The 15,302-nt window shown below is 44.6% G+C and overlaps 1 protein-coding gene across 1 annotated transcript in view; it reads right to left on the minus strand.

The window, feature by feature from the left end:
- Positions 1-14,746, minus strand: part of TRPC6 (transient receptor potential cation channel subfamily C member 6) — a 103,815-nt gene extending 89,069 nt beyond the window's left edge. The window contains exon 1 of the mRNA XM_048494032.1: positions 14,293-14,746. Coding sequence (XP_048349989.1) covers positions 14,293-14,426 — 134 coding nt within the window. The 5' untranslated portion in view covers positions 14,427-14,746. The remainder of the gene's footprint in view (positions 1-14,292) is intronic.
- Positions 14,747-15,302: the final 556 nt, after the last annotated feature.

The following is a 15,302-nucleotide window of genomic DNA, read 5'->3' on the forward strand; positions in this document are numbered from 1 at the left end:
TGCTTTTTATAAAATGTGGTAGGTCTAACGCTGAAGCAAGGGACTGGTCTATTGAGCTATCAGACACCAAAGGAGAAGTGGAGGTGGCTTTGCAGGAAAAGAACAAGGCATGCAGGATTCAAACATCTAACCTTTTGGACTGGCAGGAGTACTTAAGAAGGGCCCTTTTAAAGTACAAATAGCAATGGCAACAGGGCTCTGCTAGTGTGGTACATGCATTGAGTGTATATGTATATAATGGAACACTCTGCTCCTCCCCTATTATGATTCACTGATGAATTTGCCCTCCCTGAGGGACTTGCCCCAGTGGAGGGGTGAAACTGTCAGCAGGCGGCCATCACAGCGCTCTGTGGTGGCGGGATGTGGCACTGAACTCTATGCCAGCAATACTGCACCCCTACTGCTGGCATAGTGGGAGTGGTCCAGGGGAGGAGCCAATTGGCTTTCAGTCGGCTGCTGCCTCTGTTGGACAAGCAGACGGGCCTTGGGACTTGCATCATATTTTGGGTGACTTAAGTCCATTAAGCCCAATGGGGTCTTTCCAGAAATGGGAAGGCTTTTTTGTGTTTTTAGCCTTCCCACACCACATGGAAAACCTTCTTGGGAATGGTGGGCTGCCACAGCCATGGTCAGGATAGGGCTGTTAGTTTGGTCATATTGGGTGGAGCTCTTGGTTTCAGTTTCTAGACCTTGTAGCTTCTGCTGATGGTTGTAAGAGGTGCCTTCCTTGCAAATAAAAGCTGTTGTTTTGGACCAGCTTGTCTCTGCTGAATGGACCTGAAAATGAGTACCTGAGTGAGTACTCCAGCCTAATCTCTTGTGCAAACAGAAAACTGAGAAAACCTCACTGCAAGTCAAACAGCCACGTGGCAAGCCGTAACTGCACAAAACCCCTATAAGATAGTGGGGGGGGAAGTGATAGCCTGGTTGATACAGGAAAATGGTAGATCTGAGTATAAGTTGCATGGCATCTGGAGCAGGAAGAAGATCCATTCTATTATAATATGACAGCATGAAAATACGATCTTCCTGTGATTAATTGGAAGCAACTGGCACATGTCTCTGGAAGGATTACAGGAAAAGCTTAATAATTTGTACCTTCACAGTCAAGACTTGTAGTAAGCTGTCTATTTGGGGAACATAAATAAAGACAGCTTGATTGATTGATTATTTCTGTTTGGTGGAAAAAGTCTTGTCGTACATAAACTCCAGCTTCATTGGTTTGTGAATAGACAGCACATTTCCTAAATGAACACAGTACACATCTTGTATCTATGTACACAAATGCAAGGAAACACAAGTACATATAGCTTGCATATGCAGCCTACATTCTGCAAGAAGAAAACATAATGATGTTTGCTAGTATTAGACTTGTTGCTTTGGTACGGCAGAGAGTAAGTTCCTGCGCGCTGCTCCCAGACTCTCGGGTTTGAATATTTTGGCATCTTGAAGTACAATCAAATCAACAGAACCATATGCCAGTATTTTTTTTTAGACTTTTAACATATGTTTAATAAATAAATGATAACAGCTTATGTGAAACTTTGGGGCATATGGGAAGCTTGAGGTTGCTTTTCTGGGAAAATCTGAATTTTTGAAAAATCCAGAAAATATTTCTCATTCAAGTTTAAATAAGTAATTTTAAGATTTAAGTGACGTTAGCAAAAGAAGGCAGATGGCCCATATAAAAGCACTGGACTTTGTTCATACTCCATACCCCACATTTAGCCCCATCCAACATGACTGATTTGCAGCACAACAGCCCTGCTAGCTATAAAAACACAGAAAATATTTACATATGTAAGGCAGAAAATATCCCATGGGGAAAAAATATAGCGTTGGATTTTCTACCCAACATCATCGACAATGCCCTTCTCTTTGCATGACATAATATTAATAAAATAACTGTAGGGAAATAAAAGCCATCGTTTTTTCACTTGAGGCTAACCTGCTTGTTTTACACTTGATCATTCCACACCTGCCATAATACCAACTTTTATTATTCCTTCAGCTTTGGTGAGAAGTCATTAAGATTCCGCTTCTGAGAGATGCTGCAGCATTTGGGTCAAATCTAACTGATTTGTTTTAACCTCTTATCTTGCAGAGGGCTTAATGAGTTTCTTTTTCCCCAACACAAATATGCCAGATTCACAAGTTAAAGACATAAATCCTAGGCCACCAATGCCAAAACAAGGGAAGAGCGTTCCTTTCCTTATTGTTCTTCTCTGCAGCTGCAACCAAAAGGTATGTTCTGAGCATTTCACCATCTATATATATAAAAATCTAACAGTGTGTTTGTCCCTAATGGTCTCCCTCAGAAGCTGCTGGACGGATCACCCCCAAATTTTCACAGGACGTCCCTCCCTGTTGCTGGCAGGCACTTGGACCTTCAAACCGCCGAACGTCCATACCTGAGCCAGGTAAAACGTCTTTTTCCTGGTGCACTAGGCCATGAAGCTGCCTCTGTTTAACTGTCACCCTTAGAATGTTCATGCAGCCTGTCTGTCTGTGGCCTGAGGGCTTAGAATGTTCGTGCAGATGGGCAGAGATGAGCATTGAAAACAGTAAAAAGGTAACACTGTTAGGTAATAAGAGTGGAAGTGAAACACATACACACTTTGCCATGTGAGACACCAGGTGGGGTTCCCCCCCTCACATGCAGGTAACTTTCACTCTCTGTGCCTCACCCACTGCTACCACACAACACACATACTCTCATCCACATCCAGCTCATCCTCACACACCCCACTCTGCCCTTTCACACATCCAACCACCACTTACCCACTTCCTCACCCATATTTGCCACAGTTCTTTTTTACTAAAAGCGAGTTGAAGTTTGCCTTTTTCTTCTAAGAAAATCTGCGGGGTGGGGGCGAACCAACACTACCTGCTCCGCTTCTTTTGCACGTGGCCCTTTAAGAACCCAGGGAGCTGGCCTCGATCTGAGCGCCTCACCCCCCTGCCTCTGCTGCCTGACTGGGATAGCCTCCTTGCCCCAGTTCTGCCTTACCCAAGCCAGGACTGTGCGTGTCAACCAGCCCCATGGACAGCGGGATTCACACTCTGGACAGTTCTGTTGTGGAATGGGAAGGGTTACCTTATACTAAAAAAACAAGACAGCACCATATATATGCTCGTGTATAAGTATATGTTTGTGTATAAGTCGACCCACGTATAAGTCGAGGCAACTAATTTTATCACAAAATACTGGGAAAACTTATTGACTTGTGTATAAGTCGAGGGTGGGAAATGCAGCAGCTACTGGTAAATTTCAAAAATAAAAATAGATACCAATGAAATTACATTAATTGAGGCATCAGTAGGTTAAATGTTTTTGAATATTTATTTCAAAGAAAAACAGTAAACTAGCTCTGCAAGTGGAAAAGAGGATCAACAAGAACAATATGGTCTCAACAATAACTTTAAAAGTACAAAAACCTTAACTTTTTTGTAAGAAAGGGTTTTAAACAATGGATCTTACAATAAAAACTGGAATGAATATGCCTGTTCACTGTGACTCAAAACTACCCTGCTTTTTAAAAGAATAGTTCATTATTTTTAGTGTTCATATTTTAAAAATTGCACATGGCAGGTGTCATTCTAGAAGGGACATTCACACAACCTGTCAGGGGGGGAATGTTTATGTTAGCAGTACCAACATTTCAGAGTATCTTTAGGAGACCCTCCTGATGATACCACCCAGGTTTAGTGAAGTTTGGTTGAGGGGGTCCAAAGTTATGGACCCTCAAAAGGGTAGCCCCATCTACTATTAGTTTCCATTGGAAACAATGGGGGATGGGGGCACCCCCTTTGGGGGTCCATAACTTTGGACCCCCTGAACCAAACTTTACCAAACTTGGCTAGAATCATCAGGAGTGTCACTTGATGATAGCCTAAAATGTTGGTGCTGCTAGTCTAAAAACTGCGTCCCCTGGCGGCTGACAAAGTAAAAACCCTAACATATTTTTTAAAATACACCTCACTCATGTATAAGTCAAGGGGGGCTTTTTCAGCACAAAAAATGTGCTGAAAAACTCGACTTATACACGAGTATATATGGTACTTCATTTCCCTTCTTGTATTTCGGCCTTTTAGAAATTCACTTGCTACTGGTCTTCGTTTTAACCCACACCTATGTAAGAGAGGAGCTGATATAACTCATTATTTTCATTTCCTGTTCTGATTCCACATCTTGTCATTAATTTTGATCCACCTCATTTTGTCATTGCCCTTGATTATTGGCTCTGCTCCTTTGTCCTGGTATCACTTTGAGTATGAGTTTTATTGAATAATTTTATCATTTTAAATGCTACTTTTAAATTGTTTATGATCACCGCCTTGGGACCCTGATCAGGTGGGAAGGCAGCATAAATGTTTTAAATGAATTAATTATTTTTCAAATCTAACCATTAAAATAGAAATTCAGACTCTTCTTTACAATTAGGTTGCCTTGGATACCTCTAATAAGAGACTATGGGAGCAAGCGTAAGGAGTTCTACTCAGAAGTAAGCCGCATTTTATTCAGTGTGGCTTACTCCTGGGCAAATGTTCACAGAATCATAGCCTAGGTCAAGATTTTTTTGAAACGTCTGCTTTTGTAGAAAAAATGCTAAATGGTAATATTTATATGAAAATATATTTAAATACTGACTTGTCTGACTATTCAGATCAACTGGAAAGGCCATTGCCTTCTGAGGGTGGGAACCACCTGGGTGAATCCTCTCCAATAACCACACTGGACTCTTTGCTGGGATAAACATTTTGGCCATAGCCATTTTATTAACCAAACCAAACAGAAGCGTGAGGCATAGCATGGGTCTTGATCTGACCTGTCTGCTTCATAGCAAAGCTCCAATGGGCAAATGCCCTGTATTGGGCTTCGCTCCACTGAAGGGCTCTGCTGGGTGGACGCTCCTGCCAAGTGGTGATCCCCGTTTGCTGGTACAGCAGGGCGGTTGCCTCTTGCCACCGTTGTCACTTCCAGATCACTACCCATGCGCCACCGCTGAAAGGCTATGACGAAACATGCAACAACAGAATAAATCCCTGGGAGAGATGGGTGGGCAAATTGCCGACTGGCCGGAGCACATGGCCAGAACAAAGAAGGGCTTTCCCCTTTAAAGGGTCATTCCGCCCTCCCCCTTTGGTGATGTCAGCCCTGGCCCAACATGACCTGGGCTTCGCTTCCGCCCTCAGTTAGGCGGAAGCGGTCACCTTGGCTCCACCCATCCCACCCGCAGATGCAACCGCAGCCGGTGGGTGATTCACAGCTGTCTTTATGAAAAGCAACATTAAAAGAACTGAAATAGCAAAATAATCAACAAGGTATCCCACAGCAGCATAAAACAATCAATGAAACACATCAAAATGTATGCCTAAACCGGAAGATCTATAATTTTTAAAATAACCAAATAGAGATGGGTGCTGGTGAACATTCCTAGAGATAACATTCCAGTTTCATAAATTATTAGCTCCATACTAAAGGGGACTATCAGGACCTCCCAAGCAGGTCTTATAGCACAATCTTAGGCAGAGTCACATCCATTGACTCCAACAGACTTACAAGACTATTAGCCCCATCCAAAGGGTCCCAGTAATTATTGCTTTGATGCAACGTGGCCTTGCACCAGCATCTTTGACCCCTTCGCTGGCATCAGAGGCACCCCTGCCAGTGGAGAAGGCAAGGATGCTGGCATCAGCTGCCCCTCAGTTCCATGGATGCAAAACCCAGAAATGGTCACTACTGCAAAACCCAGAAATGGTCACTAATAAAACTGCAAAGATTGTCATGCCCTTATATAAAGCAGTGGTGCGACCGCACTTGGAGTACTGTGTCCAGTTCTGGTCACCGCATCTCAAAAAGGATATTGAGGAGATAGAAAAAGTGCAGAGAAGGGCAACAAGGATGATTGAGAGACTGGAGCACCTTCCCTATGAGGAGAGGCTGCAGCGTTTGGGACTCTTTAGTTTGGAGAGGAGGCGGCTGAGGGGGGATATGATTGAAGTCTATAAAATTATGCATGGGGTAGAAAATGTTGACAGAGAGAATTTTTTCTCTCTTTCTCACAATACTAGAACCAGGGGGCATACATTGAAAATGCTGGGGGGAAGAATTAGAACTAATAAAAGGAAACACTTCTTCACGCAATGTGTGATTGATGTTTGGAATATGCTGCCACAGGAGGTGGTGATGGCCACTAACCTGGATAGCTTTAAAAGGGGCTTGGACAGATTTATGGAGAAGTCGATTTATGGCTACCAATCTTGATCCTCCTTGATCTGAGATTGCAAATGCCTTAACAGACCAGGTGATCGGGAGCAACAGCCGCAGAAGGCCGTTGCGTTCACATCCTACATGTGAGCTCCCAAAGGCACCTGGTGGGCCACTGCGAGTAGCAGAGAGCTGGACTAGATGGACTTTGGTCTGATCCAGCTGGCTTGTTCTTATGTTCTTATGCTTTAGTCAGCTTTCACCTGGGTTTTGCCGTCAGGTAAACTGCAGCCTAGTTACACCACCCTTTTGGTAGTGGCACCATCCCCAGCTATCTCGGGTTGTGAACTGGGTCGCCTAATTCTGTTAAGGTCTACACTGATACAGAAATGTTACCTCAAGAGGTGTTCTGTGGGAGCAGCAGGGCCCGAAGTGTGAATAATCACAGTGATATCAAGGTTATCTCAAATGTTATCTAGTCTCAATATTTGCTTTGCAATATTGCAACTGAACTGATTACGGAAAAAATACTCACTGTACATTCATGCTGTTTCATTATTGTTTGATGTCCTCTTGTTTCCCTAGCTACTGCTTCCTTCCAACACTATTTTTTCCTTGTTTGCTCTCCCCCTCCTCAGAGTCAGACTGCCACATTGCCATTTAATCTGATTGTGTGTGGATGAACTCTCATGGTCTTGTTTGCATGATGTCATATCATCAACTGCTGCACCATGCCATCATTCATCAATCCATTCATTTACTTCATTCACACCCGGCCTTCCTCCCCAAAGGGGATCCGAAGTGGCTTGTCCTGTTTCCCTGTCCTTTATTTTATCCTTATGAGGATAAGGTAGATGAGGCTGAGTAAAGTAGATTAGGCTGAGATTGTGTGACTGGTCCAATGTCACTCAGAAATCTTCCATGGCAGACTGGAGTTTCAAGCCAAGGTCAAGCAGATGCTAGTTTGACACTGGCTGTCACACAGACAGCATCAAATCAACACAAATGTGTGCGCAATTGCCAAAAGACGCAATGGGAGACACTAAGGGCTAAACTAAACTAAAGGTATCTTTGCTGCCAGTGTGCCTGGGATTTGCTGGGCATCTGTGCACTGGATTGGCTTGCAGGTTTTTTCTGAGCTGGCAAAAGTGTCTCCTGTTTTGATTTTCTCATGTTTCTGTATTGTTTTAACATTGGTTTTGGTTGGCTTCATAATGCAGTGGGTTGTGGTTCTACTGGATTGATTTCTGGTTTGGTCTGTTAGGCTTATGGTGGTTCTTGGTATGGGATGCATTGAGCTGCGGTGGTTGCTCAAATGCATGCCTCTTTTCTTTTTCCCTGGAGCCCAAGAAGGCTGTTTTTTCCTCCACTGGGAACAGCCTGGTTCCTCCACTGATGCAGCCTGGGAAAATGTTCAGCTGCAATTGCATTTAATGGGAGATTTGTGCAGAGCTCTGGGCAGCAGCTGATTTTCATGGTAGAGGCACCAAAATTGTGACACAACTGCGGGTGACTCTCTCAGACAAACCCCTAAGTTTATGAAGTTTGTGTTTTGTGCCCCCAAAAGGAGTGCCTCCATCTTACATTGGAAAACTGAAAACTCAATTGGATAAATGGGGGCAGCCCCTTTGGGGGCTCACAGAATTAGACCCCCTGACCCACAAACTTGGGAGGTTCTTCTAAGGAGAGTCACCTGTGACTATACTGCACATTTGGTGCCTCTAACTTGAAACAGCGTCCCAGAGCCCTTCCCAAATCCCCCAGAGACTTTAATGGAGCTGGACATTTTCAGATCATCTGGGGAAAGGTGAAAAACTTTATTTACTGGTATGGCTGTTCAGCTTTTTTCAGCTTTTCCAAAAAAAATCAGGTCCAATAAACATGAATCCAAAAAATACAGGGAAAAAATGGTGCACACTACACTTCGTTGCTGTGCCTACCTGTGTCAATATAACTTGATAACTTCAAGTAGTATAAATCAAGGAGAGATGGATAACAATAAGTTTTTAAAACATAAAAGGACAGAATTAGTGAGGTAGGATTTTTAACCTCTTATAGCCATCAGAACATGTTTCAGATTCTTGTCTGGTTCCTTATATGGGGGATGACTTTTAACTCAATTACATTATAATGTGTAGACGGCGTTAAACATCCATATCCTTGATTTTAATGTATAATTGGTGGGGGGAGGGGTGTACTTACTGATACTATATAGGAAGCCCAACACATTCACAGTTGCATTGAGTCTTACTGAATGCATAAAATGCAATCCTAGAAAGATCCTTTCTAAGTCAACTGACTTCAATGGACTTAAAAAGGTGGCTAATACTGAGTGGAGTTATTTTGACAATGGATGGGGAGACAGTTTTGTCAGCTATGGTGCCTGTTTCATATGAAAATTAGTAACCTGCATTCTGAACTTCATGTCAGTATTTCCAAGGGGCTCAGCATCTTGCCATCCAGTCTATAATCATTTCCACATAGCACAAATGAAATGTTTTCAGGACCACGACAGTGCTTGGAGGACAGCCAAAACAGAATAACTGCTGCTTTACATACAGGTTAAATTCAGCTGTTAGACATCTACTCCTCCCATGCTCACTCTCCCAGTACTACCACGACCTGCTCAGGCACTGTGTACCAGAAAGAGTTCATTTCTCTTTTCTGCCATATCATATTCCTATCCCTTCAAATACCAGAGCCTAGATCCACAAGTGTTTCCAAAGCTGCAAGTCATCATGCTCAAGGACCATGACTTTCCCTACTTGCAACAACCCAGTATGCCTCACTCAAAACTTCTCCTGCTCCAGGACAGGGTTGGAGGAAGGGGTACGTCAGGATGTTCCAGAAGAGGAAAGGTGGGGAAATCATGTATCACATATGCAAGTACTGGTATGGATCGATGCTCACAGTTTGCTTTACTCCCACAAATCCTAAAATTTCAACTCAGTTAAAAAGAATTCTTCATACCTATTCCTAACTATTCTTAGACAGATGAACACTGTGCAAATATTCCTATTTCTGACACTTTGAAGACAGCATATCTTATTTCCCTTTTCTTTTGTACCCTTTTCTTTTCTTTCACACTTCTCTGTCTCCCATACAATGCATTCCTGGCAGAAATATCCCTGTTCTGTAAACTGCAACTAAAACAATTCTTTATTTGTATTTACTTTATTGTCCCCATTTCTTGCTGGAACACCAGGTGGATTACAGGATAAATGCAGTCAGACATCACAGAACAGCCAGTGAACAATGCAAACTCCATTAGGATTACATAATAAGAGAACAATGAGAACAAGACAAGGTATTCAGGCAGGTTGTTGTATAAGGTAGAAGCGTCTGAGAATGCACGTGAACAGGTAGCTGCTGATCCTACCCATTTGCAGAGAGGCTTTGCTCAGAAGGCTTTGCTCAGATCACTGAATTAGTTGGTTCTTGAAACATCTTCTAGCCATGTTTCCATTCACTTTCAACTGCATCTACACAGAAAGCTTCTATACGTGCTATACTTTTGTGTCAAATTCAATGTAAAGATGTATTTGCTGGTGCTTGGAAAAAATACCCACAAGAGCTATCATCAGAAAGGGTTCCAACAGTGGCTGCAAATATATCAACAGCAGTCTCATTATCCAGAAATATGTGCTCCCAATGTTCATCCAAGATCCCTATTTTATATTTATATATATATAGGTTGTGGACATTTTATCTTTCTGAATCTTTTCACTTTCCATTTGGATATGAATTTGTCATACTGAACAGCTACACAGGGAGAAGAAATGTTAGGTGCTTCTGACTGTTCACAAAATACATCAACTTTTACCGACAAGTAGTTTTTTCTCCTTACATTTGTTTGCTGTTCTCCTAAAAGCTAAGTTCCAGTGATTAATCTGCATCCAGGTTGCACGAATTCAAATGGGGGCTCACTCAATACAATTATCACCCCATGAAAACTGCCAAGGAAAGGACTAAACTAAAGGACTAAGCTGGTTACCCCTAGATTTCTAATCTGAGAGGATTTCCCCCCAGAAACAAGCAATCAGTCACATGAGTCCATCTTTGCATTCTGAAATGGTAGTTATTTACTTAGAATATTTCTCTGCTGCCTCTACAGAGTCCTGCTCAGGGCAGCTTACAATTATGAATGATACTCTCACTTTTCTATCACAGTGAGACATAGACCAACTGCTCAGGGAGTATCTCTGGGGTTGACAACTCACAACTACACAGAGAGTATCTCTAGGGTTGACAAGTGGCCTAGAGAAAAATATCCTGTCCCCTCAATAAAGGTTTGCTGTGTGAAAATGGACAGTTGGATGTTTTCATGGCATAGAGTGAAATAACCGGGTAAATTACATCCCACTGAAGTTCTATTAAAAGGAAAGGACATTAGGCCTCTATTAAAAGGATAGGGCCTGTGGCTCAGGGAACTGCTTTGCATGGAGAAAGTCCTGCACGGAGAAAGTCTTTGCATGGAGAAGGTCCTAGATTCACTCCCTGGCATCCCCAGTTAAAAGGACCAGGTGATAGGTGAGGTGAAAAACCTCTTCATGAGACCCCGTGAGGTGAGGTGAAAGACCTCTGCATTGAGAAAGTCCTTTGCATGGAGAAAGTCTCTGCTTTGCATGGAGAAGGTCCTAGGTTCAATCCCCAGTTAAAAGGACCAGGTGATTGGTGAGGTGAAAGACCTTTGCATGAGACCCTGGAGAGTCCCGGCAGTCTGCATGCACCACAACCCAGATAGACCAGTGGTCTGACTTACTGTAAGGCAGGTGTCATTTTTCTCTGGACCAGCTGGTAACCATAACTATCTCTAACTAGCTCTTCCAATTTCCACTAATAGCAATCACAAGTCACAAAACGGTGCTGTTATGTGTGGCCAGTGACTTAGAGGAGGGCCTCCACACTCTTATCAGCATGCCATTAGTCAGAAGCAGAGGAGACTTAGGTCACAAGGCAACCGTGGAGAGAGGATTGGCTAGTGACTGTCCTGGTGTACCAGGCAGGTCTGCCTAAGTCAATGGCCCATGCTGGACATGCTTGGCTGGGAGTCAGAGTGTACTCAGTACTGAGTCATACACCGTCAGTCTCTCCTGCCATCTTATAACATCCACCATTATAGTTAGTCAGTTAGATCCTCCCATGCTAAGTAGCAACAAGTATTCTGCAGCATGTATTGCCTAAATAACTGTCTCCTTTTCCTACAAGCCAAATTCCTTTGAAAATACCATTGTGCTGCACTTCTTGATACTGCCTCCCCTAGCCACATATCCCAATCTGCAGTCTTCTCCAGAAGATATCCAAGATGAGAAATCTGTTTCCATTCAGTGCATTAATTTGCATTAACAATTATTTGTGAAGATTGACATACACATGAATTGGAAGAGCAGGACATGCACATTTGAGAAGGGGGCAGTAGAAGAACTCCTACTTTACTTGTGCAAGCTCCAGATTCAATCTATGCCAGTACCAGTTACAGAAAAGCATGTTTTAGGAAAGACTCCTTTTTATGCTACAGACTTTGAAGTAAGAATGATGTAATAGTAAACATGTAACACATCAAGCTATTTTATACTGACCATGTGTATATCAAGCACTGCATACTTTGATGGGCAGCTGCTCTCCAGCATCTCAGGCAGAGGATTTTCACATCATGTGCTCCTTACTCTTAGTAACTGGAGATGCTTTAGATGGAACTTTAGGTCTTCTGCATGCCAAGTTGTTGTTTTGCCACTGAGCCATAGCCCTATCAATGTTGCTTAATCTGATACCACCAGTTAGTAGGTGGCAGCAGGTCTGGGAGACTTTGACTGAGTCTTGTTGAGCGTCTGCTCACTGGAGTAGACAACAGATGGCTAGTTGAGGTAATTAACATGTCTAGGAAAAGGCTAGATTAGAAATCTTATTTCAAGCATCTAGCTTTCTTTTAAAATGTAACGGTAGTCCCCTATGCAATTACCAGGTGATTGCTGACCCATGGGGTGACATCACAACATCTAGAAAGCAGACTATATTTCCAGTGTGGTTTGCCATTGTCTTCCCTAGTCATCTACACTTTACCCTCAGCAAGCTGTGTACTCATTTTACCAATCTCAGAAGAATGGAAGGCTATCAGCCTTGAATCAGCTACCGGAAACCGATTTCTGTCAGGACCGAATTCAAGTTCTGTGCAGAGTTTGACTGCAGTACAGCAGCTTACCACTCCATGCAATGGGATTACTAGCTTTATTTATGGGGGAGAAATTGTGGTTCAGTGGTGGAGTACATGACCTTGTCTATTGACAATCACAAGTTCCATTTCAAGTACCATGTGCAAGAGACACCTGTCTACCTGTAATCCTGAAGAGTTGCAGGCAGCCAAAGAAAGATACCACAGAAATTCATGGATTCATGACCTGGCTCAATATGAAGCCGTTTTCTGGAGGTTCACACATTTACCACTGTTATAACCACCTGACTAGAGATGTTATGTCTTTGCATTCTTTTAAAGATTAGTGGGGATATTTAAAGTCAGTGATCAGAAGTCTTGCAGTAGCTTTAAAACTATTGAAATTATAGGATATATTTAATGCATCTGAAGAAATGATCTCTATTCCACGAGCTGGAATTTTGTTTGCCTTCAAGGTGTCACCAAGACTTCTACTTATTTTGGAGCAATAGACTAACATGGCTAATGTCAGTGATAAATTTACATTATATACTGTGTGAAGAATGCAACTTGCTCTTTCCTCTTACAAATGCAACTGGTATCTGCCACCTCTCTCACTCTGCCCTTAAACATACCTGCTCTACTTAGTCCCACATTTCTGTCACTCCCACACACATCCAGTTCCATTTAAAAGATACTGGCTCTTCAATTCCTGCAGCCCTCACACACATTTTACCAAAGTTCCCTCTCTACTTTTCTCCCCACTAATGCCTATATGTTGGTGCACAGAAAGAAACTTGTGATATTGGATGCTTCAAAACACTGGACAGGAAGGAATGATACTCTACTGTAGTGGTAGCCAAGATTTATGGCAATTGTGCCACAAATTATATCTGAAGTATGGCAACTTCAGCACATACTACACAGTACACAGCATAACCTCCCCCTTCCTTTGGTGTGATTTGATCTCTAGCTGTGACGCAGCCAGAAGAGCAACATGGGTGAAGCGGACAAGAATAAATCCCCATTCTTGTGCTGTCGCCAGATCTACAAATCCTGCTGCTCCGTGTTCAGGTGTGCCACAAATGTCAGTCGCACCAGTGTTGCAGGTTGACAATACACACTTCACAAATATTACCCCCCCCTTCCTTTCCCTCGCCACAAACCCCATGTGCACCTAACCCTATATAGATCAGGACAAAATCTACCCCCCTCCTAAATTTCACGAGCACTTTCAGCCTGTCCTGAGTTTTCTGAGGATAAAATGGGACAGGGAGCCATGCATGACATTTTTAACTCCTGGGAGGAAGGATGGGATAACAAAGAAACAAACTCTTCTGTTCAGTTGTTGTGGTGAACAGATGCTCCATAGAGGGCAGAAACACCCCTTCACCTGACTCAAAAGCGAGCTTTGAGCGATCACAGCGAATGATGTATTTTTTTTTGCATGATTCCCCCCCTCCCCTGTTTTGTAAGCCATTATGTTTGCAGAACGCGCCTAAGAAATCCTTTCCAAAGGTGTCCCCGCTCCCAAACTACTACCCCCTCCCGCCGTGCCCCAGAAGCTCAGCTTCGCCCACACCTAGGCCCCTCAACCCCCTTTGCGAGCAGCCCTGCCGCGCTTGGCCACCCTCGAATGCGCAAACTCCCTTCGCTCCGGCTAGGCGCTCAACGCGAGGAGCGACGCAACAGGTCCGGGTCCTCCCAGGGTGGGTTAAAGCTCCACTCCCTGAACTTCTGCCTGTCCACTAAGTCGGGGGTGCGGGGTGGGGGGAGGGAGAAGAGCGGGGAGGGCGCCCAACCCGCCCCCCAACTCTGCCTGTCGCCCCTACGCCCCATGTGCCCAGAGAGCGCTTTTGCGCGGCGCGTGTCAACGCTTCCCCCCCCCCGCCCTTTCTGCCCTCTCCCTTGCCCTCGGGGGGAAGCCACTCACGCCGGGAAGTAAGCGTAGGACCCCCCGCAGTTCTCCTCGCACGGCTCCGAGTCCATGAGCAGATAGTCCCGGCTGTCGTTCCGCCTCGCCCCGCCGACCGGCGAGCCGTTTTGGCGAGGCTGGTTGTGGCTCATGGCGTTTCACTTCCCGGGCTCCTCAGGCAATCCGTGGCGCTTTCGGAAGGGACGAGAGGAGGTGGTTGTTTTTCCGCCGCTCCCCCAAAAATAACACTCCCGACGCAGACCCGGCGGGGCGCGACCCTCCTGCTCCCGAGCCGGGTTCCTGGTGGACCGAGGGTCCCCTTCTTGGCGAGGGGGCGAAAGTCCTTAGCTCGGCGTCCTCGTTTTGAGGCGGGCCAAAACCGACCCGGAGGCAGCCTAGCAGCCCTTCTTCCTCGCCTGGGTCCCTGCTGCCAGTCCATCCAGGCAGCTCCACCAGCCGCGCGGAAGAGCCCCTCGAGCCACCGGCTGCGAGGCGAGGAGTTACTATGTCAACCAGCGATCAGCACCCTCCCTAGTCGTCACTACCCAAAGACATCCCACCAGCCCTTGAAGAGAAAAAAGGGGGGCTTAAAAAGTTTATGCAGCTCCCCCTGACCAGGAGGAAAACACACACACAACACGGGAGAAGAAATCTCTCCCCAGGTGCGGAGTGGGGAGGTCTAGCCCTGCCCCACCTTGTGCTTACCACCTACACTTTATGTTTTCTTATTACCCTGAGAATAATGCATGTGGTTGTGCGGGGGGGGGGGGGGGGCCTAAAACACATGCTGCATACAGTATGCTTTTCAAGGACCTGCTGTGTTGGAGAGTTCTTGGGGAAGATGCTCCTTGAGTAACAGTAAAAATAAAGCAGTTCTATGGGGAGTTTGTATGGAATCAACCCCCCCCCACCCCGCCCCGCAGCCTCCGATGGGAGAAACTGGGAGTGTCATCTTCCCTGACTATTAGTCTGTCTTTCCAAGAAATGCTTTAAAAGGGCTGTTTCTTTTTTTAATCTCTAATTGGCCA

This window comes from Sphaerodactylus townsendi, linkage group LG04, assembly GCF_021028975.2.
Source record: "Sphaerodactylus townsendi isolate TG3544 linkage group LG04, MPM_Stown_v2.3, whole genome shotgun sequence".
Taxonomy (NCBI): Eukaryota; Metazoa; Chordata; class Lepidosauria; order Squamata; family Sphaerodactylidae; genus Sphaerodactylus; species Sphaerodactylus townsendi.